This window comes from Brachyhypopomus gauderio, chromosome 14, assembly GCF_052324685.1.
Source record: "Brachyhypopomus gauderio isolate BG-103 chromosome 14, BGAUD_0.2, whole genome shotgun sequence".
Taxonomy (NCBI): Eukaryota; Metazoa; Chordata; class Actinopteri; order Gymnotiformes; family Hypopomidae; genus Brachyhypopomus; species Brachyhypopomus gauderio.
Window position 1 is genome coordinate 13,891,102 of NC_135224.1, and position 25,006 is coordinate 13,916,107.

Below are 25,006 nucleotides of genomic sequence, written 5' to 3' on the forward strand. Positions count from 1 at the left end.
AGAGATCCTCACATTCCTCCATGGCTTTGATATCGCAGATGAACTCGAGCAGAGAGTGCACCTTGCCATCCAACTGGGACGGTTCATGGTCACATGTTCATCTGTACAACAGAGGGTCCGTCACCAAAATAATTCCGACTGGAAACACGCAGGGAGACTGCACACCCGTGCGATGTGGCGCCAAACAGATTATTGACCGCTCCGTTCTAGCAGTTGCAATATATCTAGGTTGAAGTACGTAGTTTACTATATTATATTGATTAGTATATGGTTTTCGATTATAGGGCAAAGAAACAACACAGTAATACCATCAGGATAGTTTTTTTATTACGGCATGCGACGAACAAGGAGCAACCGGATCAAATCCGAAGAAAATTCATTGAGCGAGGACGTCCCGTTGAAAACAGGTAATGTCGTCTATCTAGCGTTCGTTAGATATATCTACTAATGTAAACATAAGAAATTAATCATTTTATGCGCCATGTTTTAGTTCAGAAACCAATCACGGCGCTAACTACTAATAAAGACCCCATCAACAAAGCTGCACTATTTATATGGTATTTTATGTCCTCAATAATAAGATTGGACAGCTGATATATATGCTAAGTAGTTAGTTAAATTATTTGGTGTGTGCGACTCTTGAACTGTATTCTGCATTTACATATTTTGGTTGATACTTTTTGAGTTTGAACATTACAGGTTAGCATCTGCAGGATACTTTGGTAAGACACATTGGTTGGACAGTGAAACTGAAACACCTGGTTTTATACCATAATAATGTATTAGTAGGGTGTAGGGCAGGGATGGGCAACTGGCGGCCCGCGGGCTGCACAAGGCCCTCGTCCTCACTCAGTGCGGCCCGCAAATAGATCAATAATAATTTAATAATTAAAAGAAAACGATAGAACAGGACTTTTTTGTTCTTGTCACGTAGGGCTACGCCCCCCTCTCCCGTGTCGGTGTTCCTTGCCCGGTTATCCCGCCCTGCGTGTCCTGGTTTCCCTATGTCTGCCACACACGTGTCGTCATTGTGTTCAGTTGTGTCTAGTTTAGTCCTGTGTACTTGTATCTCTGTGTTTCGCCCGTTGTCGGTTATTTGTGGTTTGTTCGTTTTTGTGGATTATCTCTGTCATCGCTGTTCTGGTATTTTCCGTCTCCGTTTGTTTCTGTTACGACTCCTGCCTGTCCTGTTGACCACTTGGACGGCTCTCCCGTTTTGACCCGTGCCTGTACAAACGACTTCGCCTATGGAATTCCCCTTATTAAATCTCGCTCTTCTCAGCGTTTGTATCCGCCTCATTGCTCCGCAGCGCGCTACGCGTTACACTTCTTTGATATGAAGTTCAAATTCAGTTCAAATTCCTTTTTGCACTTTTTTATTAAGCAAATGTTTTGTCTTTGTTGCTTATTAAGGACATGTTAATGCATTTATATACAGAAAATAGATGTATGTTGGTGCAATAAACATACAGATCTGAATTCATTTAAAATGTGTTCTTATTGAGAATAATTTGTAGTGTCTTTCATATCCAATTATTTGAAGTGCATGGTCATGTGGCCCTCCAATAATAGTGCTGAAAAAATTTTGGCCCCCTTTGTCATGGAAGTTGCCCATCCCTGGTGTAGGGCCTCCCTTCGTCCTGGGAATGACACATACAAGTCCTGCACAGTGGTCATAGGGATTTTAAGCCATTCTTCTTGCAGGTCACTACGTGATGCTGGTGGAGGAAAACGTTGCCTGACTCGCTCCTCCAAAACACCCCAAAGTGTCTCAATAATATTTAGATCTGGTGACTGTGGAGGCCATGGGAGATGTTCAACTTCACTTTCATGTTAATCAAACCAATCTTTCGCCAGTCTTGCTGTGTGTATTGGTGCATTGTCATCCTGATACATGGCACTGCCTTCATTGGAGGCACATGGTCCTCCAGAATGGTTTGGTAGTCCTTGCCAGTGAAGTGCCCATCTAGCACAAGTATTGGGCCAAGGGAATGTCATGATATGGCAGCCCAAACCATCACTGATCCACCCCCATGATTCACTCTGGGCAACAGTCTGGGTGGTTCGCTTCTTTGGGGCTTCTCCACACTGTAACTCTCCTGGATGTGGGGAAAACAGTAAAGGTGGACTCATCAGAGAACAATATGTTTCACATTGTCCAGAGCCCAAGATTTGCACTCCTTTCACCACTGAAACCGACGTTTGACATTGGCACGAGTGACCAAAGGTTTGGCTATAGCAGCCCGGCCGTGTATATTGACCCTGTGGAGGTCCCGACGGACAGTTTTGGTGGAAATGGGACAGTTGAGGTGCACATTTAATTCTGCTGTGATTTGGGCAGCCGTGGTTTTATATTTTTTGGATACAGTCTGAGTTAGAACCCGAACATCCCTTTCAGACAGCTTCCTCTTGCTCCACAGTTAATCTTGTTGGATGTGATTTGTTGTTCTTGGTGGTATGCTGACATTAACCTGGACACCGTGGCTCTTGATACATCACAAAAACTTGCTATCTTGGTCACAGATGCGCCAGCAAAATGTGCATCAACAATTTGTCCTCTTTTGAACTCTGGTACGTCACCCATAATGTTGTGTGCCCTATAGTCCCCCAAAATTGCCCTTTCCCTGGTTAACAGATTAGAATTGAATGTCCTTTGAGAATATATATGTTTGAGTGTTTTTGAAGGTTTTAGCTGTAGAGGTGACATGACCTATGTACATTGTCTACTATGCACTTTTATTTTAAAATTAAATTCAGGAATTGATGCAAATCCTGGACTTAATGACTTATTTGTTTGTACTGCAGCAGCGGAGCTTTTCAGGTCACAGTACCACTACAGTAATATAAGCATGTGTCCCATATACAAGTATCAATTTCCATATCAGTTTCAGCTGTGGGGAAACACACATATATATGCATTGACCTTTCTCCTCACAGAGGGTCTAAATGGAGATGATGGGCCGAGTGGGACGGCCGCTGCTGCTCAGGTTAAGGAAGAACAGGAGGTAGAGGTTCCAGTTGCCAAGAAGAGGCGTGGTGCAGGGCGGAGCCAGAAGAACAAGACTAAACCAACTGTGGAAGTGGACAGTAAAGGTGTGTGTGTGTGTGTGTGTTTGTTTATGTATGTATCATAATATGATGTGCTTTAGTGATTTAATATTAACATTTCATCAACATCTAGAGCTGATGCATTATCTCATGCAGTGATTTTTCTATTGGCTAAATATCAACAGGTTTTCAAATGGAACATTATGGAAGCCTCACTGAATTTGTTTAATCTGTTATCATTCCTATTTACCCAGAACAGGGGTGCAAAACATATGGCCCCTGAGCTATATGCAGACCTCCTGATGGTTTGGTCCGGTCAGCAAGGAGCAGCAAAACCTAATTGTACAATTCCTGTCTTATTAACATGCAGTTTCTAGTTTATTCACTACAGGTCATTTTTTTGCCATAGAGTAGTGTGGTTTGCAACTCTTCCACTGAAAAATGTCTTTGTCCAATAAACATTAGCATTTTGCACTATGAAACCAATTATGGTTAAAAAAGTGTGAAATATATTGGGCCGTTATGGCATATGAACTGATTTGCTTTTACTAATTTAATTTGTTGAAACAAACTTTAGCTGAAGATTTGGCCAGGCAATTGGAAGGACAGAGTAAAAGCTTTTGGTTGTTTTTCCATTGTTATAGATGACATACATTTTATTTGTATTTTTATTGCTACTGCCATATTGTAGTTATATTAACAGGCCAGTCACCAATCCTAACTTGAATAAATAAACGAAATTGCAGTAATTAAGATATTGAATATAATTATTGAAAATTGTAGGAACCCATCCTCCATTGGGCAGCCCATCTAATAGTCCATGCTCTATTACATTGTGTTTAGTCCAAATAGCCAGAGTACATGTGGGTGTCTCAGCTACTCCACTAGGTCTATAGTAGGCAAGCTGCTTCTGCATCCACTGGTTTCAATGGAGTTGCTGGATAGATATAACAGTATCAGTTTATATACTGGCTGTATTGGAACTTTTTCTGGTCTTGTGCTTTTAATTTGTCATTGATGAGCAGATCAAGTCCAGTGTTAGCATAAGCTCCACAGCAACATGCAAATAAGAAGAATGTAGGTCTGTGAAGATGAGCAATGAATATCCATATTCATAACAAACTACTCTGTCAGGTTTGTTTGCAGCAGCATAACTAAAAAGGGCGTGGTTGACCACAGTCTTAAGGGCTCTCTGAGACATTGTTGTCCATCCACTTCATACTTGCGTTTTTGATGATGGTGTAGGTCCTACACCATCATCGAAAACGCAAGTATGAAGTGGATGGACAACAATGTCTCGATACCTCAGATTACCAGAAAATGCTATGACCAGGGGCACAAAGCACCTTTATACACTCAAAGCTAACCATTTGCTAAAATTAGCAAATAAATATTTGACCTAGATTTTAAAATTGGGAGTGTGTCCGAGTCCCAAATGAAAACTGGAAGACTGTTTCATAAGTGAGGAGCTTTATACAAGAAGTCTGTTCCCCCCAGCTTATTTCTCTAATTCTAAGAACTAAGAGAAACCCTGAAGGCAAGGTGGGTTAAAGCATATACTGAGTTACTCTGATACACTTGGGGCCAGACCATTTAGCATGTTACATGCCAACAAGAGTATTTTAAAGTTTAGAAGAAACTAAACTGTGAGTCAGTACAGAGCTGAAAGAACAAATTTTCTAGCCCTTGTAAGGGCTGCAGTTGTTCCGTTGTATACAAGATAGAGTTTGTATAGAGTTAGAGTTTATTTAATTGTTTTTAGAGCATTTAGAACAGCATTTTAGAGCATTTAGAACAGTTAAAAATAACTGGAATAATCCAATCTTGATTAAATTAAAACATGGGCTAATGTTTCTGCTGATGTCCGATGAGGAAAGTATAAGTTTTAGTTTAGTAATATGTAAATGGAAGCAAGCAGGTTTGGTAATGTTTTAGTGTCAAATGAGACATCAGAGTCAATAACAGTTTTGAGAGTTAGTGAAAATCCAAAAGTAGTATCAGATAAGTTGCAGCTTTGGGACCAAGCAGTAGCACCTCGATCTTCAGAAGAAGAAAGTCACCATCTAGTTTTTTGTGTCCTTTATGCAATCCTAAATTTTGTTAAGTGTCTGGGAATCATCAGGATTAACAGATATATAAAATTAGATTTTGTCCATACAACAATAGAAGCTAATGTTATGCTTATGAACTGAACCTAATGTATAATGTGCCTAAAGTAAACCCCACCTCCTGTGGCTTCCCTGAGACTGTTTCAGTTGAAAAATGTGAGGAGTTTGCTATATTTTTTAGGGACAAGATTACTAGTATAAGGCAGAACATAGCAACAAGCACTAATAGACCATCAACCCTTACATCAGTTACTCAGCCTAACTTTAATATGTCTTATTTCCAAGAAGTTGACATGGTAACACTACTTGATGTGATCTCATCACTAAAATCCTATACTTGTGAACTGGACCCTTTACCAACATGCTTTTTCAAGCAGGTTTGAAGTTTGAAAACTTTGAAAGTTTGAAAAATTTTTATTTCGGTTATGTGCTCCACAATCAAAAAGAATATATATATACCAACAAAACAATCAAAACAACAACACACCTCAGTTATAAATAAACCTGTCAGCAAAATACATATAACCGAAAAGGTATAGGTTGAAGCTTGTAGCTTATTTTACCTACCCTTTTTACATTAAGCCATTCTCACAATTTGTATATCAAAGCCAAGTCACAAAATAAGATTAAATATATAATAAATAAATGAATCAGTATATAATCACTGTACAAGTTTATAAGAATTTACTATTTTACTCTTGTACATTTTTTTGAATTTACTTACTGAACTACACATTTTCATTTCCTTACTGCAACTATTCCATAAAGTTAACCCCCTGACCGATACACATCTATTTTTTATATTAGTCCTTGCTCTTATTTTTTTAAATCTACTTGTTTCCCTAAGTTCATATGTGTTGTCTCTGATTTCAAATAACTTTTGTATACTGTTAGGAAGAGAATTTTTTTCCGCCTTATACATTATCTGTGCAATATGTAAATCAACTATATCATGAAATTTTAGAGCATGTTTTTTAAGAAACAGTTTATTGGTTGATTCATAATATCCTGCTTGGTTGATAATTCGTATTGCTTTTTTCTGCAGCATGAAAATTGGATGTGTGTTCGTTTTATATGCATTTCCCCATATCTCCACACAATAGGTCATGTATGGAACTATTAGAGAACAGTACAGTATATATAGTGAATTTTGATTTAAAATATGTTTGGTTTTATACAGTATTGCAATAGTTCTGGCCATTTTAGTTTTTACATTATTTATGTGTGGTTTCCAACATAATTTATTATCTATTATCACCCCCAAAAATTTATTTTCGTACACTCTTTCAATTTCAACATCATCTATACTAAGTTTTACCTCAGTTCTAATTTCTCGGTTACCAAATATCATAAACTTTGTTTTAGTTAGATTCAATGATAGCTTATTAATGTCGAACCATCTCTTTATAGTACTTAATTCTCTTCCTACTGTATTCAGAAGCCATTCCAGATTTTCCCCAGAACAATATAAATGTGTATCATCAGCAAATAATACAGTTTTTAGTAGATTTGAGACTTTACAAATGTCATTTACATATAATATGAACAGTTTAGGCCCCAACACTGAACCTTGAGGAATACCACAAGTAACATTCAATAAGTCAGATTTACTATTCCCTATTTGCACATATTGATATCTATTGCCTAAATAACTTTTGAGCCATGAGTATGCTACCCCTCTCATTCCATATCTTTCCAGTTTTTTTAACAATATATCATGATCAATTGTGTCAAATGCTTTTTTTAGGTCTATAAAAACTCCAACTGTATATTCCTTATTATCTATTGCTGTAGCTATGTCTTCTACTTGTTGCATTACTGCCATTGAAGTGGACCTATTTTCTCTAAAACCATATTGATGATCACTCAATAGGTTGTGCTTTTCTAGAAATTCATCGAGTCTATGAACAAATAGTTTTTCTAAAATTTTTGAAAACTGAGGTAGAAGAGAAACTGGTCTATAATTAGAAAATTGATGTCTATCACCATTTTTGTAGATAGGAATAATTTTGGCTATTTTCATTTTATTAGGAAAAATGCCTGTCTGCAGTGACTGATTACAAATATGTGTAAAAGGTTTCACTATGCATTTTATAATGTTTTTCACCAATGTCATATCCATATCGTTGTAATCAGCAGACTTTTTATTTTTACATTTATTTATGATTTCAAGTATTTCATTTTCTTCTGTTCCCCTGATAAAAATGGAGTGAGGGTTTTTAGTAATTATGTCATATGCTATTCCATCCTTTATTTTAGGTTCCACAATCTCCCTTGCTAAATTATATCCTACATTAGCAAAATAATCATTAAATTCATTTGAAATTTCTTTTGCTTTATTTACAATTGTTTGGTTGTCTTTCACAAAATACTTAGGGTTACTTGTTTTTCCATCATTTTTCCTAATTATGCTATTTAGTACTTTCCAAATTCCTTGCATATTATTCCTACACTGCTCTAGTACTTTCTGATAGTAATCCTTCTTGCTAACTCTAATAATACTTACTAATTTATTTTTGTACCTCTTATATTTATATTCGGCTTCTTTTGTTCTTTGCTTTAAGAATCTATTATATAATAAGTTTTTCTTTTTACATGCATTTGCAATTCCCTTTGTTATCCATGGCTTGCCTTCAAATTTGTTCCTTACTTTGATTTTTTTTAAAGGACAATTTTTTTCATAAAACCCTGTTAGTATGGACAGAAAAACCCCATATGCCTTATCTGGATCATTATTTTTATATACTTCTGTCCAATCTTGTTTCATTAAGTCCTCCTTGAGAGCTGTAATAGTTTCTGGAGTTCTATGTCTAACTAATTTATAAGTTTTTGTCCTGTGTTCTTTTTTAACTATAAACATGTTCTGAAAGACTGCAAAGACGGGAAGGTGATCACTAATATCTATTATGAACAGCCCGCCAATTATTCTATCCTCAATTTTGTTTGTCCATATGTTATCAATTAGTGTTGCAGTGTCTGTAGTTATTCTGGTTGGTTTTATAATTACAGGGAATAAACTATTACTATATAGTGTATTTATGAAGTCAGTTGTTTTTTTATATCCCTTTGGATTTAATAAATCAATATTAAAATCCCTAATGAGGTTCTGAGCTCATTAGCAAATGAAGTTCTAACGATTGTTAATCAGTCTCTGCAATTGGGTGAATTCCCTAAAATTCTTAAAACTGCAATGGTTAAACCACTATTAAAGAACAGAAATCTTGATCCCACAATTCTTAATAATTATCGACCTATATCTAACCTTTCCTTTCTTAGCAAAATAATTGAAAAAGTAGCGTCAATCCAGTTGAATGACTATGTCAAAGTAAATCAAATAAATGACACTTTTCAATCTCGTTTCAGAGCTCTCCACAGCACTGAAACAGCCCTAGTTAAGGTAGTAAATGACTTGAGATTGAATAAGGATACAGGCAAATTCTCAGTCCTTTTTCTGCTAGATTTAAGCGCCACTTTTGACACCGTTGATCATGAAATACTTCTTGATTGACTACAGAGCTGGGTAGGCCTTAGTGGCTTAGTCTTAGACTGGTTTAGATCGTACCTAACCTAGGTACCTCTTCCTCCACACGTCAAAAAATAACTTGTGGCGTCCCCCAAGGATCAATTCTTGGGCCGTTACTATTCAACCTATATATGCTTCCGTTACACACATCATTAATAAACATGGTATTAGTTATCATCAATATGCAGATGACACTCAACTTTATATTTCGCTAGAACCTAAAGCCCTAAAATCAATTTGCTCACTGTTTGACTGCATAGATGATATACAGACATGGATGTCTGACAATTCTCTGCAGTTAAATAAACAGAAGACAGAGGTTCTTGTTCTTGGCAGTGATTCACAAAGGTATGATGTCCAGACTTATTTAAATCAAATGAATCTGAATGCCAGACAATGTGTTAAGAACCTGGGCGTCACCTTTAATAATGAGCTCAGCTTCAAATCACACATCATGACTACATGCAAGACAGCTTACGTTCATCTTCGAAACATCGCTAAGGTCCGAGATATGCTCTCTCCTGCTGACAGTGAAAAACTTGTCCATGCATTTATCACATCAAGGCTAGATTATTGTAACGCTGTTCTATCTGCTCTTCCAAAGAGCTCTATTTCGCACCTACAGCGAGTTCAGAACGCGGCTGCAAGGGTTCTGACCCGCAGGAGAAAGAGAGATCATATTACACCTGCACTCCACTCATTGCACTGGTTACCTGTCAGCTTTAGAATAGATTTTAAGGTTCTAGTCATGGTTTTTAAATGTCTTCATGTTCTTGCCCCTCTTTACCTGAGTGAAATGATGGTTAGATATGTTCCAGTCAGGTCTCTCAGGTCTTCAAACAGTAATCTACTGGTGATTCCTAAAAGCCGATTAAAGATTGGTGAGGGTGCTTTTAGCCACTATGGCCCAAAGCTCTGGAATTCTCTTCCTGAAGAGCTCAGAGGCATTTCATCCCTGCAGTTTTAAGAGCAGTCTCAAAACATTCCTGTTTAGATCCGCTTTTAGTTAAGAAACTCTATCTTAATAGTTTTATCTTATTTACTTTACTTTTTATTATCTTATTTACTTTACTTTTTTACTTTTTATGTTATTTTAATATTTTTATCTTTAATTTCTTTTAACATTTTCTTTTTGTCTTTTTGTCTTATCTCCTTTTAATGTTTCTTTTTATTTATACTGTAAAGCACTTTGAGTCTCATGTATGTATGAAAGGTGTTATACAAATAAAGATTATTATTATTATTATTATAAAGTATAATGAGAATATTAAAAGATAAATAATAATAATCAGTAATAATAATAAATATTTAAAAAGATGCATCTTTTATCAATGCTTATTGGAGCTCAAATCTCCTGTTTTTGTCACGCAGATGTTGTGAAGACAGTGGTCATGAAGGGAAAGGCTCCGGTAGATTCAGAATGCAAGGCCAAGTTGGGAAAGGTAACTCTCAAACTACAGATGCTAGTTAATAGGAACAAATAAGATGACTGTCTTTCCACCCCTACTTGTTGTTGACTTAGATTTCTCTGATGCTCTAACTCCTTTCCACTTTCTTCCACAGGCCCACGTCTATGCTCAGGGAAATGACATTTACGACGTCATGCTAAACCAGGTGACTCCTGGAGTACTGGAGATGTTCGCATCAGCTGCTCATGAGTACCAGAGTTGAGGTAACGCTTGAGTTTTACTCTGTTATACTTAACCGTACTCAATCTGCTGTGTTTCAGACAAATCTCCAGAACAACAACAACAAGTACTACCTCATCCAGCTTCTTCAGGACAATGGTGCAAAGGCCTACAGTGTGTGGATGAGGTGGGGGAGAGGTAGGCACAGGAGCTCATGGGCGAAGGTGGTGTTGATCCAAATCAGACGGGTTTGATCATGAAGGCCACTTTTACATTTTAAATAAACAAAACTGATTTCATGCAAAAATGTATGATCAAACTCTTCTTGCACTGAATCAGACATCTTAGAACATGGCTGAAAAACATATGTGATTGGATCTATTTGTGTATTTTTGTGTCCCTTTAATATGGCATTTTGGTCAAAGTAGCTCAGAAACTCTAATGAGTCTTGGAGTCAGACAACTGTTGCAAACTAAACTCTAAGCTCCTCCAGGGTGCGAGTATGACACCCCTCATCTTAATGATCTTGTCAGACTAACCACGTGGTGACATTCTCTTTCTCCTCAGTGGGAAAAGTGGGGCAGAGCAGCCTAGTTTCTTGTGGAGCAGATCTTTCTCAAGCCAAAGCAGTCTTTGAGAAGAAGTGAGGACATTTGAATGATTTAATTAAAAGTAATTGCTATTATTTGGATGTTAGTTTGCATTCATTTTTAACTTCTTGTTGCTTAGATTCTTTGATAAGACCAAGAATGAGTGGGCAGGTCGTGCAAAATTTGAGAAAATTCCTGGAAAATATGACATGGTGTTCATGGACTACAGTGCTGATGACAAAGTAAGAAAGCAATAATTGAAACTTTTGGAAATTTTTTTCTCACACTTTTTTATATTGCTGACTTTCTTGCAAGTCACCCTTCTGGCTGTTCTTGACCTTACTGCCTACCTTCAGTGGAACGTGCATATTGACTCATTTAGAATGACCATGTGGCAAATTGGAAAGGTATATTTAGCACTTACCATATAATTCTTTTGTTGTTTTATCTGGATGAAGGAGGAGGCAGTGCAGTCCACTCCTGCCCAGTGGAAACCATCCCAGTTGGATGGCAAGGTGCACTCTCTGCTCGAGTTCATCTGTGATATCAAAGCCATGGAGGAATGTGTGCTTGAAATGAAGTTCGACATAAAAAAAGCCCCTCTTGGTTAGTGTGTGTGCGTGCGTGTGTGCGTGCGTGCGTGCGTGCGTGTGCGCGCATACATGAAAGCTCACCCTGAATTGGCTTATTGTGGAGCATAATAATTTCCAATAGGGCTGGACAATAACTCAGTATCAGTATATATTGCGATAGAAAATGTTTCAATAACAGTGATATGATGTTTTAAACACATTTTCAATAATTCCAGTGCTCAGCAGCAGCAGCCTATGCTCATTTTGGTTTGGCTCCAACGTGTTATGTACTAGTTGCAAAATGAGTACCGCTGACCACAATACAAATGTTACTAAAAGTACTACGACAAACGATAATAAAGCAGACAAAATAATTGATAAAAGGGAAAGAAATATCGTTTTCAGTTAAACTGTTAGCGTGGTGTAAGTAGGATACCATGTCTACCATGTCAGGTAAACTGACAGCAGAGCAGATCCGAGCAGGCTATGCCTCGCTGAAAAGGATTGAGGAGTGTGTGAAGAGAAAAGGCAGCAACAAGGAGCTTCTAGACGCCTGTAATCAGTTCTACACTCGCATCCCCCATGACTTTGGGTACGTGTTGTCATGTTGTCCCTATCAGGCCACACCGTGGAATAGTAACAGATATCTTGGATATGGCTTTCGGTTACACTGAGCTGAAATGTACATACAGGGTCTAGCTTCCTGTAACGCTCTCTCTGTCCCTATAGTTTGCGAACACCCCCTGTTATCCGCACGGAGCAGGAGCTCAAGGAGAAGGTGGCACTACTAGAGGTAAAACAAACAGAAAAGCTGACTGGATTTGTTTTACATGTAGTCACTACCAGCGTTTCTCAGTGATTTCAGTCCCATCCGAATCCACCATGTCAGTCATTTTTACAGACTGTGTGCAAAAGATTATGATGTTTTTTACCTTCTGTAACATGAGCCATAAAATTAACCCCAGGTTATATTAATACTATGTGAGTTAACATGTGTTTAATATGCCATCATAGTTTTTTGCTAGTATGGAGGTGCTCGCAGAGGCATTTAGTTTTCTCACTCCTGGCCTGTTACCTCAGGTGTAGCCTTACACTGGAAAGTTCATTAAGATTTTATTCAGCAGGTAGTAATCATGTTGATGAACATTTCATATTGTAATTATTTATTTTGTTTTCTGATCGTGCAGTTGATTCTTTGTACCCTTCGTACCAACTACAGGCTCCAGAAAAACCCTTTTCTGGGAGACAGATGTGCAATTTTAATGTTGGTGGCTGGTACCTGAACTATAGGATGCCACACACACTCTTATCCTATGTGAATCAGTATCTTGTAGTAAAATGACATTACTTCACCTCCCCATGTAATACCTGTCCTATTTGAATAAGGCTTTGGAAGTTCAGCTGGTCACATTGCCTCTTGGAATTTCAGATATTATATTTTATGGTGTTTGGATGGTTTTTGTTTCTGTTCAAGAATGTTTGTTTCTCACTCTTGCTGTTTGTTTCCCAGGCTCTGAGTGACATTCGTATAGCAGTAAAGATGGCTGAATCCAGTTACCAAAGTGATGAACACCCTCTGGACAGCCAGTATCGTTCCCTGCAGTGTCAACTGCAGCCTCTGGCATCTGATAGCCACGAGTTCCAGGTACACACAGCTCTCAGTGGATCCACTTGTGTGTAAGAGTCAATGAGGCTGTTTCACTGCTCAAGATTCAAGACTTGTTGTTAAGTATTTGTAATGGCTTCATAAAACAGCCCATAAGACAAAGTATGTACTTGCATGTAAGACACAACACAAGAAATTAAAAATGAAACAAAAGTGATATTGACAATTCATTGACAATTTATGACCTTCCAGTGTATATGGTAGGTGTGACTTTCACTTCCTCTAACTGTTACTGAATCTCAAAAGTGGCACCATATTAGTGCAGGATGAGGTGTAGGTGTAGGTGTGTGTGTGTGTGTGTGTGTGTGTGTGTGTGTGTGTGTGTGTGTGTGTGTGTGTGTGTGTGTGTGTGTGTGTGTGCGCGCGTGCGTGCGTGCGTGCGCGCGTGTGATTCATGTCCTCACCTGCCTGTATTCCAGCACTGCCTTATTGAGGTGTAACTGTTAGTGTATTATAAATGAAGAGAAGGTTTTGCAGTTACTAGGAGAAAATGACTTGCTTGTATTTGAAACCCACTAGCAAGGGAAAGACTCAAAACCTGTTTGTAAAATGAGGCTATGTGTGAGGTCAAATCATGTTTCAGTAGTTCTGTCTGCTGATTCTCTCTCTGTGTACTGAACCCACGTAAAGCTCTTTCCTCTTTGTTGGCTGTCTCTGGTCAGCTGATTGAGAAGTACCTTCAGACCACTCATGCACCCACGCACAGTGACTACACCATGAAGGTCCTGGACATCTTTTCAGTGGAGAGAGAGGGAGAGAGAGCCAAATTCTGCTCCGACTTGCACAACAGGTACTAGTCCCTTAAATCCAGCAATGTCTATTCTATTAGACCTCGCAACATAATCTAAAATTAAATGACAAAACGTTATTACGGTATTAACCTATGTACAGGGTGGGCCATTTATATGGATACACCTAAATAAAATGGGAATGGTTGGTGATATTAACTTACTAACTTGGCACATTAGTATATGGGAGGGGGAAACTTTTCAAGATGGGTGGTAACCATGGTGGCCATTTTGAAGTCGGACATTTTGGATCCAACTTTAGTTTTTTCAATGGGAAACCATAGTTTTTATTGCAAAATTTGCAATAAGTTTGATGTCACATGACTCTCTTCCCATTAAAAAAACTAAAGCTGGATCCAAAATATCCAGCTTCAAAATGGCCACCAATGGTGACACCCATCTTGAGAAGTTTCCTCCCCTTCCATATACTAATGTACCACAAACAGGAAGTTAATATCAATATTGCCATTTGATTTAGATGTATCCATATAAATGGCCCAACTTGTATATTTTGTTATAGACATTTTAATTATTTTTGAAGATGAAAATGCATGTAGTTTTATTTGTTACATTGAGTATATTTTTGATACTCAATTCTGAAAAAGTATGTGTGCGTTTGTTGATTGAAGGACACTGTTGTGGCATGGATCTCGCCTCTCGAACTGGGTAGGCATCCTGAGCCATGGTCTGAGAGTGGCTCCACCTGAGGCTCCTGTCACTGGCTATATGGTGAGTAGAGGCACAATCCTACTAATTTAGTCGTTGTCAAGGAATTTCTGGAAATCCCCATCTACATCTAGAACATTTACATATGTGTATATAAATGAGGTTTCAACTTAATTTTATTGTGAGGCACAGAGGAAAGGAATTAAAATGCTACTTCATCTTAATGATTACAATAAGGTACCCAATCGGGTTGGACACAAGGTCTGTGAATAAGGATGATGACACAAGGACTGCCATAAGGATCATAATCATCTGTAGTTAGCCTTAAATAATTGCTATCTACAGGGGCTTTCACTTTGCCTGAAACCAAGGCATTGAAACATCATACAGCACAGGGTCTGATCAAGCACACATCTGCTGTTCTCCAGACCCATGGCATAAGTGTGCTCATCAGACACTTTCTTCACCCCCCTAAGAACCCTTGAATCCTTGGGTTGGACAGGACAAGGTCCTGCATGTGTTCAATCAAATCAGTGATCATGCCAATCAAGGATGTAAAAGCAGCAGCTCCACCCTCCTTGGCCAGGTGTAAGTCCAGGGCCATTCTGTTCTACTACATCCATGAGTGCCCTGTTTGATGGTATGAGAGCCTTTGGAGTGGCATTTGCTAAAATCAGCTTCTGGTAAGCTAGGCAGTTAATATTATTTAAAGTTGCTGTTCTTCCCACTCCCTTGGTTTCATTTGAACATAAACACACATGACCTCTGCCTAGGTGAACATAGTAATGAAATCTCTCATCCTCGTAAACAAAGTGATAAACAGATATAGCCGCAAGCTGCGATCTCGGGTTCAAGCACATATAGGCCGTAGAGGCTTATTGGATGTAATGAAAATTACTGTAACAAAAAAGGCATTTTTGTTTGATTTGAGCAACGGAATGCATTGGAAATTTCGTTTCTATGTGTTATGGTGTGTGATATGGACCAAAACATAAATGATGTGATATAGTGCCACCATCAGGCCAATGTGGCTCCCTGTACTTGAGTGTGGTCCTGCTGACGGACTATACCTTTCTGCCAAGTTTGGTGTTTGTAAGCCTTATGGCCCAGGCTGCACGATGCGTTTTATATGGAGAAAAATAAGAATTAGATTTGCATTTCCTGATCATTTTTCATCACAGTCTCCTGCTGGTATGGACTGATTTTTCCCTGGATTGGTTTACATCTTGCTTTTTTCTTTGTAGTTTGGCAAGGGTATTTACTTTGCCGACATGTCATCCAAGAGCGCCAATTACTGTTTCACGAATCAGAACAACAACATTGGACTCCTCTTACTAACTGAGGTATGTTGGTCACGTGGCTTGTTTTTTTAGCACAACCTGAACCTCATGTGTTCCTGGGGTTTGAGAATCATGTCCTGTGCTTGCAGGTTGCCCTGGGTGATGTCAATGAGCTGCTCGATGCTGACTACAACGCCGATAAACTTCCTTCTGGGAAGAACAGCATCAAAGGCCTTGGACAGACTGTCCCAGACCCAAAGAACTCAGAAATATTGTAAGTTTAAACTTGATTTTTAAGGTAGTAGTTAGCATGTGTGGTTTCGGTTGCGGCTGACACTGAAATGGTTGGACTCCTTGAATTAATGTGCATAATATTCTGGTGGCAGGCTTTGATTTTCAGCTGATGAGCAGTGCTAGATGGACAGTAGAAAACAGGTTGTGAATCACTGTGATCAATCTGGCTTTCTCTTTCCTCAGGAATGGTGCCACCATGCCCATGGGTCCCTGCATAAAGGTTAAATTGAACCAGGGGCAAGACTACTCACTCCTCTACAATGAATATGTTGTGTATAATCCAGCTCAAACATATATGAGATACCTACTTCGAGTCCAGTTCAACTACTCTTCACTGTGGTGAAGCTGTTCTAACACTGTGGAAAAGCAAGTAGGATCAGTGATTTGTATATGAAGATCTGCACTTGTATGTCCTTTAAATGAATATGCAAGTATTGCTATATATGAAGAATGAATGAATTAGTTAGTTAGTTAGTTGGAATAATGAAATGTTGTATTGTTTACCCTTTTAGAAGATTGTTACATGCCTTTTGAGCAAATATTTTTGCAATAGAAATTGTATTCACTTTGTTTGCTGTAGTTTTTGGTTGTGTGTGTCTGGGGGTATATTTTGCAGCTTTAATAATAATTGGTAGCAAGCAAATAAGTACTGATGCACATTCTCTATGTTGTGCTTTATGCCACAGTCAAACTTAAGCATGGACCATTTATACCACAATCATTCAAAAAAATACATGGTGTCGTAACAGAAGAATCTTCCACTGTACATTAAATGTTGAATTACTTAATTTTTTATACATACACATTTGCAGTCTCATATATGTACACTTACATTTGTTACATTGTAGGGTTTGTTTTGATAGATGATTAATTTCATGAATGGCATTCAGTACATTCAGTAGTGAATACACAAATGACTGGAAATTAATTCTTTTGAAAAACGTGATGAATAATTATCTTTATTCATTCTTATTCATGATTGTTCATATTCATAATTCAAAAATGAGTAACATTACTTTTACTTTTTAGTTGTAGATGTTAAATCAGTTCCCTGGAGACCTCATCTGGCAACTATTTGTTAGACCTTTGTTCGAACTAATGTTGCAGTACATTATGTGAAATCTACTCACCCAAGGTATAAGGTTGAACGGTTGCCTAGTACTGTGCCTAAATGTAATGCAACATAAGCATCAAACATCGAGGCTTGTTCTCATTATATACGGGTGTTAATAATAATAATAGTATTACATATAGTTGTAGCAGTTTTTAACATTAATTTAAATGAATTTCAAATATAAAGCATGTGTACCATGTAGAAGAAACAGGATAACACTCATCAGCAAATTATCAACAGTTAAGATTACATATTTCATATTTCAACTAGTTTTACATGTAGAAGCAACAGCAAGGATAACATTACCATCTTATTTCAACTATAGTTCTATGTGTAGAAGCACTTTCATACTACAGTCTATCATTCAGAATTACCTAAAAGCAGATTTAAAATTCATTCAGTAGTTAAAGGGTCAAAACTAGCAAGTGTGGCAAATGGCAAGTATCTTTTTATCTATTTATTTATTTATTTTAACACTTATGTACACTTCTGAAGATCCATGTGATACCAGGTGGTTTGCTGCAACAGCATTTCGAATAAGCTGGGTGTAGCTGTGACTAGTTGTTTGAGCTGCCTCCAAGAAGGATCAAGATATACAGGAAGATGGTGATGATGTCCATGTAGATGATTAAGGCTGCAAAGACATATTCCTCCGGACTCAGGCCATACTTCTCCCTTCCCATCACTAGCTGGCAGTCTATTGCCAGAAACTGCAGAGAGGAAGAAAAAGGTTAAAAAAAATTAAATGTAAGAAAGAGTAAGAGAGGTAAGTGTGTTTGCATGTGTGAAAGGCTGTTGTATTTGTGATGAGACATTTAAGCCAATCACTGGGAAGCGTTTGTCTACTAAAGGTAGATTGGAGGTCACAGGAATAAATCAGTTGATGTAAAAATTGTACCAGTGCATAGAGCAATGCTCCCAGACATCCATACAAAATCTGCAGGGCTTGGGAATAGTAGAATATACTGAAGAACCCAAACATGAGCAGGTCCATTGCCAGAATGAGGAGAATGCCATTACATATGGTGAAGTCCACACGAGTCTGAAATCACAATGGCAACACATCAAAGAATGCTGGTTCACATCAAAGAACCATACATCAAAGAATGCTGCTGACACATCACGTCATCTAGGTCCCCCCTTAAATTCTTGTGTATACATTTGAATCCAAACTCCTAACATTACTTAAACAATAAATGAAAACAGATTAAACAGTGTTTATATGTTATATGATTATAATAGTTCAAATTATAATAGCTTAATAGATTATAATTATAAGCATTTCCATTGGTAAATACAGAAAACAAAATACAAAATAGAATGCTTAGTAAAAAGTAAACAAAAAAAGCCTGCATTTCTACAATCCTTTGCAACATTATTTCAGAGTTTTGTAGAAAGAAAAACAACCAAACTACGAGCAACAAGTGATGCGCATAGCACAGCCACAAACACAAAACACCCACGGCATTGACATTGACAGATGCTCTCATGCACACCGACACACCACCAAGGGAGGAGCAGGGGGCCATACTGTGACAAGTTCTTTAAGAGGTCAGCAGGAAATGGTGAAGCAAGGTTATGCAGAACTTTAAACATTCTGAACAAGGAAATGCTGAACTATCAGTAATGAGGTAACCAGTAATCTGCGCTGATTCCCTGGGTCTGTGTATACAGTAAAGAATAAAGAGAAGGATAATCTGTCACTAAGGTATGTGGCAAAATAAACTTTTTGTGGTGGCAAATCTTACCTGGGAAGAGAAGATGATGATGGTGAAAGAGATGGCCAGTGTTGCACCCATGGCAATAACCACAGCAGTGGTGTTGTGGAAGGATGCCACAGTCCCAACCATGTATGACAAGCTCATAGTCACGACAGACTGTGCACACACAAAGAAAACCACACTTATACCTTCTTGTCATAATAACATAGACACACTCACAAAACAGATCAATTAAAAGATAAAAAAATTTGACTTTTGTGTGGTCGTGCCTTAACTGATACTCAAAGGATATCGTTGGTTGAATAAAAAACAACAAAAAGAAAAAAAAAGTTTGCATGTGGGGTTCGTTTCTTTATGTGGGTAGCATGTGTTACATGAGAACTCGACAAAGAATGGCAAAACCTCTGATTTAAGCGTGACTTTTTCCACACAAGGGTTATGCTAATGCAGGGGTGTCCAAACTTTTTGCAGTGAGGGCCAGATTTGGTGAGGTGAACAAAATTTGTGGGGGAGAGGGAGGGATGTCCAACCATTCAGCCTGGCATTTCGGGTGGGGGGGAGGAGGTATAATGTAGTATACACTGCCATCTGCCCCTATAGTATAGTATAGTATAGTATGCCATCTTCTGGTGAAATGTAAAATACTACAAAGCTCACGTTATCCATGTTCTGAAATCTTGCTCTATTTCCGGGCACATTATTTCTGTGACTTTGATGAGGCACTGCTTTATCAAATCACCATCTAAGAACGTTTTGCCGTGCTGGCAATAAGTTTAGTGACTTCATAGTTTGAAGTTGTGGTGTTTTCCTGTATTTTGTTAGTATGTTAAAAAAATCTGTTGTTGAGCTGGCAGGCTAGCTGCCATTTGCTAGACTTTCTGTGTTCGTTCCGGACTGGTGTAAAACTGATGTTTGGTCTCATAATGCCAACGAACATTTATACTTTCATCACAGCGACAGCTTCATTGCAAATTAAACAGATACACTTTCTGTTGATTTCTTTTCCACCTTGTTTGAAATCTTCTACATTCACTTTATATTTAGATTTTTTTCAGTGCTGTCATTTCTGGTGACTCGTGATAAAAAATTTATTTGCTTAACTTTAGTGGGGAAGCACCGTTTCCATGACTGGCTCCTTCTAGTGTTGAAACTGAGAAGTGCAACAGAGTTGAGCTCAAGCTTCTTGTGAGGGCCATATTCAATTGTATTTTCAGGATTTGCCGCAGTTGGCCCGCGGGCCATAGATTGGACACCCCTGTTCTAATGCATAGGCCTACTCAATGTTTTTGTGTTTGCTTTTGTATACACACACTTACCAGCCCTATCATATTCCAGGGGTATGACCGGCTGAAGGAGGAGGAGAAGCTCAGGCAAATGGTCACCACTGCGAAGACAATGTAGGAGCTGACATAGATCCACAGGTTCTTCTGCACTGCACTTTTCACCGTTTCCGAGAAGGTGAAGACACACACGACAGAGAAGGTGAAGAGTAACTGCAGTGTGACCACGCTGAACACCTGCACAGGTACACGGAGAGGAACACACGCTCAGCTGAGCCATGCACGACTCCGACTATTTCTGGAGAAGGCAGATTAGCTTTGGGTTGGCAGACACCTTTCTGATGAACGCCCGTCGAACAATGTCGTCATCAAACGATGATGCTGCAAGAAAAGTCCCAGCTTCTGGATTTTCAATTCCTGTTTGAGTGATGTTAAATACCATTAACGCCAGTGTCTGGATACATTGCACTAATGCATAACATTTACTGCATACCTTTTATGCCAAAGTCTGTCCAATATGACTATGGTTTATGCCAACCATGTTATCATATTATGCTATTTAGTCTTGTATTCCATTTAGTTTTTCGTATGTTTAACAATTGGAAACATACTTCTTTCCCTTCGTTTCCTTATGTCCTGTGCATGGAAGAAGCTTATACCTGGGTTCGGCACTGGCATGATCTCTGGGGGTGGGGTGTCAGTTGTGTAGCCACCCTGGTACAGGGAGTACGCTGGGGCTGGAGGGTTTCCAGAGTCAGTGCCTGCGTGTACAGGAGGGTAAGCGGGGTGGAATGCAGGGCCATAAGGGTAGGAAGGGGGCATGTACAGAGCAGGTGGCTGAGTCTGGGTGTCCCCAACAGGGTAGGGAGGTGGATCATACATGCTCGGGTCACTCTTCACTTCCTGTGTCAGCTGTTTCTGTGAATCTGTCATCCTGCAGAGCAGAGTTGAGTTATAGTTCAGGAAAAGAGGAAGCTTAGTGATGCCCAAATGTGAATTTCAAATTCAGTTTTCAATAATGGATTTTATAATCACTGCTAATTATCTGAACACTTAATGTAACTGATATAATATAACTGGCCACTTTGTCATGACATTTGAGTCCGAATTAAAGAGGATTTGGAACTAGGTAAGACCAAGGAAGCAAGAATTGTTGAGGACTGTGATATGATCACTCCAGGCTTGAGGTACAAAGAATCAAAGCAATAAACTAGCTACTGACAAATCCGACATGTCAGTTACACATATGGTTGCCCACAGGCAGATTCACAAGAACTGGTACCTCAAACTTATTTTAAAATCTAAACCTGATTGAAGATTTGAAGAAAGACAGTTAAATTAATGTCATTAAAGCAGTTAACTGATTGATATGAGCTATGTGGTATGGGCCTAACTTCCTTTATATGGGTAATATTTTTAATTAATTTGCATTTAAACTTCATTTGCATTAAAAAAATCTTAGTTGAGAAACTGGAGTATATCATTGGTATCGATTGGCTCATGAAATATAATTAGTACGCTATGTGACTTGAAAATATAAAAATATATTATAATTAGAGAAAGCACATTTTTTGTTGCATTTAATTTCTGGCTATGTTGTACTACTAAACAACATTTTAGATCAGTAATATGAGAAAAGTGTTCAAAATACTGTTACTGTTGATCCCAAAGAAGGTTACACCCCAGAGGTCTTCTCAGTGACCATGGAAAAATATTTACTGGGCAATACATTTTTGTAAGTGATCGAGTTGTACCTATTGTGCTAATTAAAACCACTCTGTATTGATTTTGTAGTGAAACTGATCTAACATGCAGGAATTGTTTGAAATGTAACGAATGTTCTCCTGAAAGTCCTGCTGTCAGGATATTTATATTACTAAGGCTAAACTTTCAAAGTTACAATAAAAATGTTCCCTTACCTTATCAACCTTATCTGTGTTTTTGAGGCAGCACTGGTATGAACACACACTTGAAATCTTAAAGGTGAATCTCAACTTTAAGTGTCACGTTTTAGTTGTCACAGGCTAAAGAAGCTCACTTCCTGTTGCGCTGCTGATAAAACCCTGTATGTGGGAAACATGAGAATTGCACCAAGCTTCTCAGAGACTGATGGGGCAACTGAAACTGCCATGTTCTTCTATTTGTAAAATATTCTAAGTATACAAACATTTTGGAGTTTAACAGACAACATTTTAAGTGTCTGGAAATGTTGTGCTTCAATACATCTATTACATCTATACATCTATTAATATCTACATGTCTTACCTAAGTACACTGCAGTTACTTACTTGGAATCTCTGATTACAGTGACCTCTCTGGAGTTATGTGGAGTTTTGCATCAATAACCCTCATTGCAATCTGTCGCAAGCAACTACAAAAGATGGCTAAAGTAATACCGTACCTGACTATTGAATCATTAGTTAAGAGCAGGGGCGAGGCTAGGGTATTTTTAGTGGTGCTAGAGCACCACCGTGAAGTTGCTCAGCACCCCCTGGCTCAACACATTTTTTAAATATTATATTATGCAAAAACCTTGCTCTGCACCTGCGCAATACTTTGGTATTGTGCCTCTGTGAGCACTGGGGGCTGGGCACCCCTAAAGACCAGATCCTAAAATCGCCCCTGGTTAAGAGCATTTGTATTGGAAATGTCAGTGCTTAATAAACTGTTTACTTTTTACTACAGATCAGTCACATCAATTTACAAACTTAGAATTGCCATTACATTTCAGTGTACCATCCAAATACACCAGGGTTATTAGAACTCTTCCTAGTTCTCAGACAATATTTGAAAACAATTACACACACAATACTTTTTGATGTAGAGGTAAGGCAGATGCTTCAATGCAATTAGAAACTGAATGTACACCATTAGGTGACAAAAAATGTAAATGTACTTAATTGCGTCAAGCCTAAAAGAAGCGAAAGCAGTATGCCCAATTTCCTCTTTTACTCAACCTCAATGTGGAAACTGAACCACAGACATGGTACTGAATTTCATATCTTAAGAAACAGTATGACAAACTAAACTAAATCATATGGTGTTGAAAATAAAACATACACTGGACAAAATGGAGCATTAGAAGCTTTTTGTTTAAAATTAGGAAACAAATCTCAGCCTTAAGGCACATTCACCACCTCATACCAGAGTGAAGGACAACTAATTATTTCATGAATAGTTTATTGTGGCATCCAGCTGGCATTATTCTGGTGGCACATGTGTAAAATAGCTATGTACCCCCAAATAGCAACACAGACAAGATCTCACACAAAAACATATTTATTGTAAAAAATACATATAAAAACTTTTCAGACATACAAAATCTGGGCATAGAAACAGTCATGAACAAATAAGACAAGGCCATATTAAAATGTGATACACATTTACACTTTAATAAATAAATACTTAATTGTTCTGGACCAGAGTAAAGGCAGATTGTCTGCTTGGGGAGGGCAGGGGGTGTCAGAAAACACCATGCTGACAGTTACCATTGTCTATTAACACTCTACCCTCCCAGGAAAACGGAAACATTGTTAGAAAGCACAGATCAATAAGAAATTTCTGGCAGGAAGAAACAGAACATTTAAATCTGTAATATTCATATACAGTATGCGAGTAAAAAAAAAATCCAACAACAAATTCCTCCTTTAGAGTTAGCCAAACCCCTGGTTAGAATAGGAACTCTGTCAGGATACTAAAAAGGCCAAACTGAGGGCATTAGCCAACATTGCGATTGTCAAGATAATTCTGAGGCACTGTCCTACAGAATACTATACTACTATGAAGAATATAACCATAAAAGCTGATCTTTGTAGCTCGTTCTCTTGTCCAGATTGAAAATTACACAGAGCGAAAGCAATGTTTTTTAGTGGAACAGACAAGTGTTATACTGCCCCCTGAGGACAAAACAAGTCACTGCACTTTTAGAGGCATGAACAAAGTGTTGCTGCCACAGAAGGAGGAAATGAGAAAATCATGTCCGACATCAAAGCGATATTCATTTAGACTAAACTGCCCCATTAACCCTACTAAATTTCAAGCACACAAGCCTTGATGCTGGCAAGTCCTGTACTCAGCATGGACTATTTTTTTTTGACAATACAGCAGCAAACCAAACAAAAACATTAACTGCTGTTCCTTGTACTGAAATGCTGTTTTTGTAGTGCATTTTACATTCTTCTGAAATACTTGCATTTCAAATATTTCAAAAATGTATAAAATGCAATACATGACTGACCAAACATCTCTGGGGTATGTAACAATACCAGGAGAAGGGCAATTCCAATCTAAAAGAGGGGGAAGGGGAGTATCAAGTGTTTAATGGCAGCTGCCTGCAAGGTGAGACATAACAGTAACAGGGAGAGGCAGCACTCAAAGGCCTGCCACACTCATACCTGGGGCTCTGGGTTGGAGGGATGGGTGATCTCTGAGCCACAGAAGAATGAACTGTGAACCGTTTTCCAGTCTTGTGCATTTACATCAAGCCAAATGAGTACTCCGACACCTATACTCCCTTAAGTCAAGCAGCGTCATCCGGACTTCAAAGTCCCATTTATCTGCATGCGTACACACACACCTCCAGCAAAACCACTGCTCCCCGAGTGAGCATGGCCCAGCTGAGCTGACTGGAGTTCAGACTCTAGAATCAGACGAGGCTACCAGTTTGACATGTGCCTCATCTTATCATTTTCAGTCAACAACCTCAGCCAAAAGTTATTAAACAATTAT

At 38.4% G+C, this 25,006-nt stretch overlaps 2 protein-coding genes across 2 annotated transcripts; one reads left to right on the forward strand and one right to left on the reverse strand.

Moving 5' to 3' along the window:
• The first annotated feature begins 93 nt into the window (after positions 1–93).
• On the forward strand, positions 94–17,657 carry parp2 (poly (ADP-ribose) polymerase 2). The gene is made up of 16 exons (XM_076973675.1): positions 94–407; positions 2,938–3,093; positions 10,051–10,121; positions 10,243–10,293; positions 10,409–10,505; positions 10,875–10,950; positions 11,037–11,139; positions 11,356–11,503; positions 11,923–12,061; positions 12,199–12,262; positions 12,980–13,114; positions 13,798–13,925; positions 14,553–14,652; positions 15,834–15,932; positions 16,019–16,143; positions 16,347–17,657. Exons 1-16 carry the CDS (start codon positions 335–337, stop codon positions 16,504–16,506), a joined length of 1,725 nt encoding a protein of 574 aa, XP_076829790.1. The 5' UTR covers positions 94–334; the 3' UTR covers positions 16,507–17,657.
• Positions 17,658–17,692: 35 nt separating this feature from the next.
• On the reverse strand, positions 17,693–22,341 carry LOC143475753 (protein lifeguard 1). The gene is made up of 7 exons (XM_076973677.1): positions 22,198–22,341; positions 20,938–21,212; positions 20,613–20,695; positions 20,315–20,515; positions 19,026–19,154; positions 18,176–18,319; positions 17,693–17,987 (listed from the first exon to the last, which is right to left on the reverse strand). The coding sequence occupies exons 2-7, from the start codon at positions 21,209–21,211 to the stop codon at positions 17,835–17,837; spliced, it is 984 nt and encodes a 327-aa protein (XP_076829792.1). The 5' UTR covers position 21,212; positions 22,198–22,341; the 3' UTR covers positions 17,693–17,834.
• Between the last annotated feature and the right edge of the window lie 2,665 nt (positions 22,342–25,006).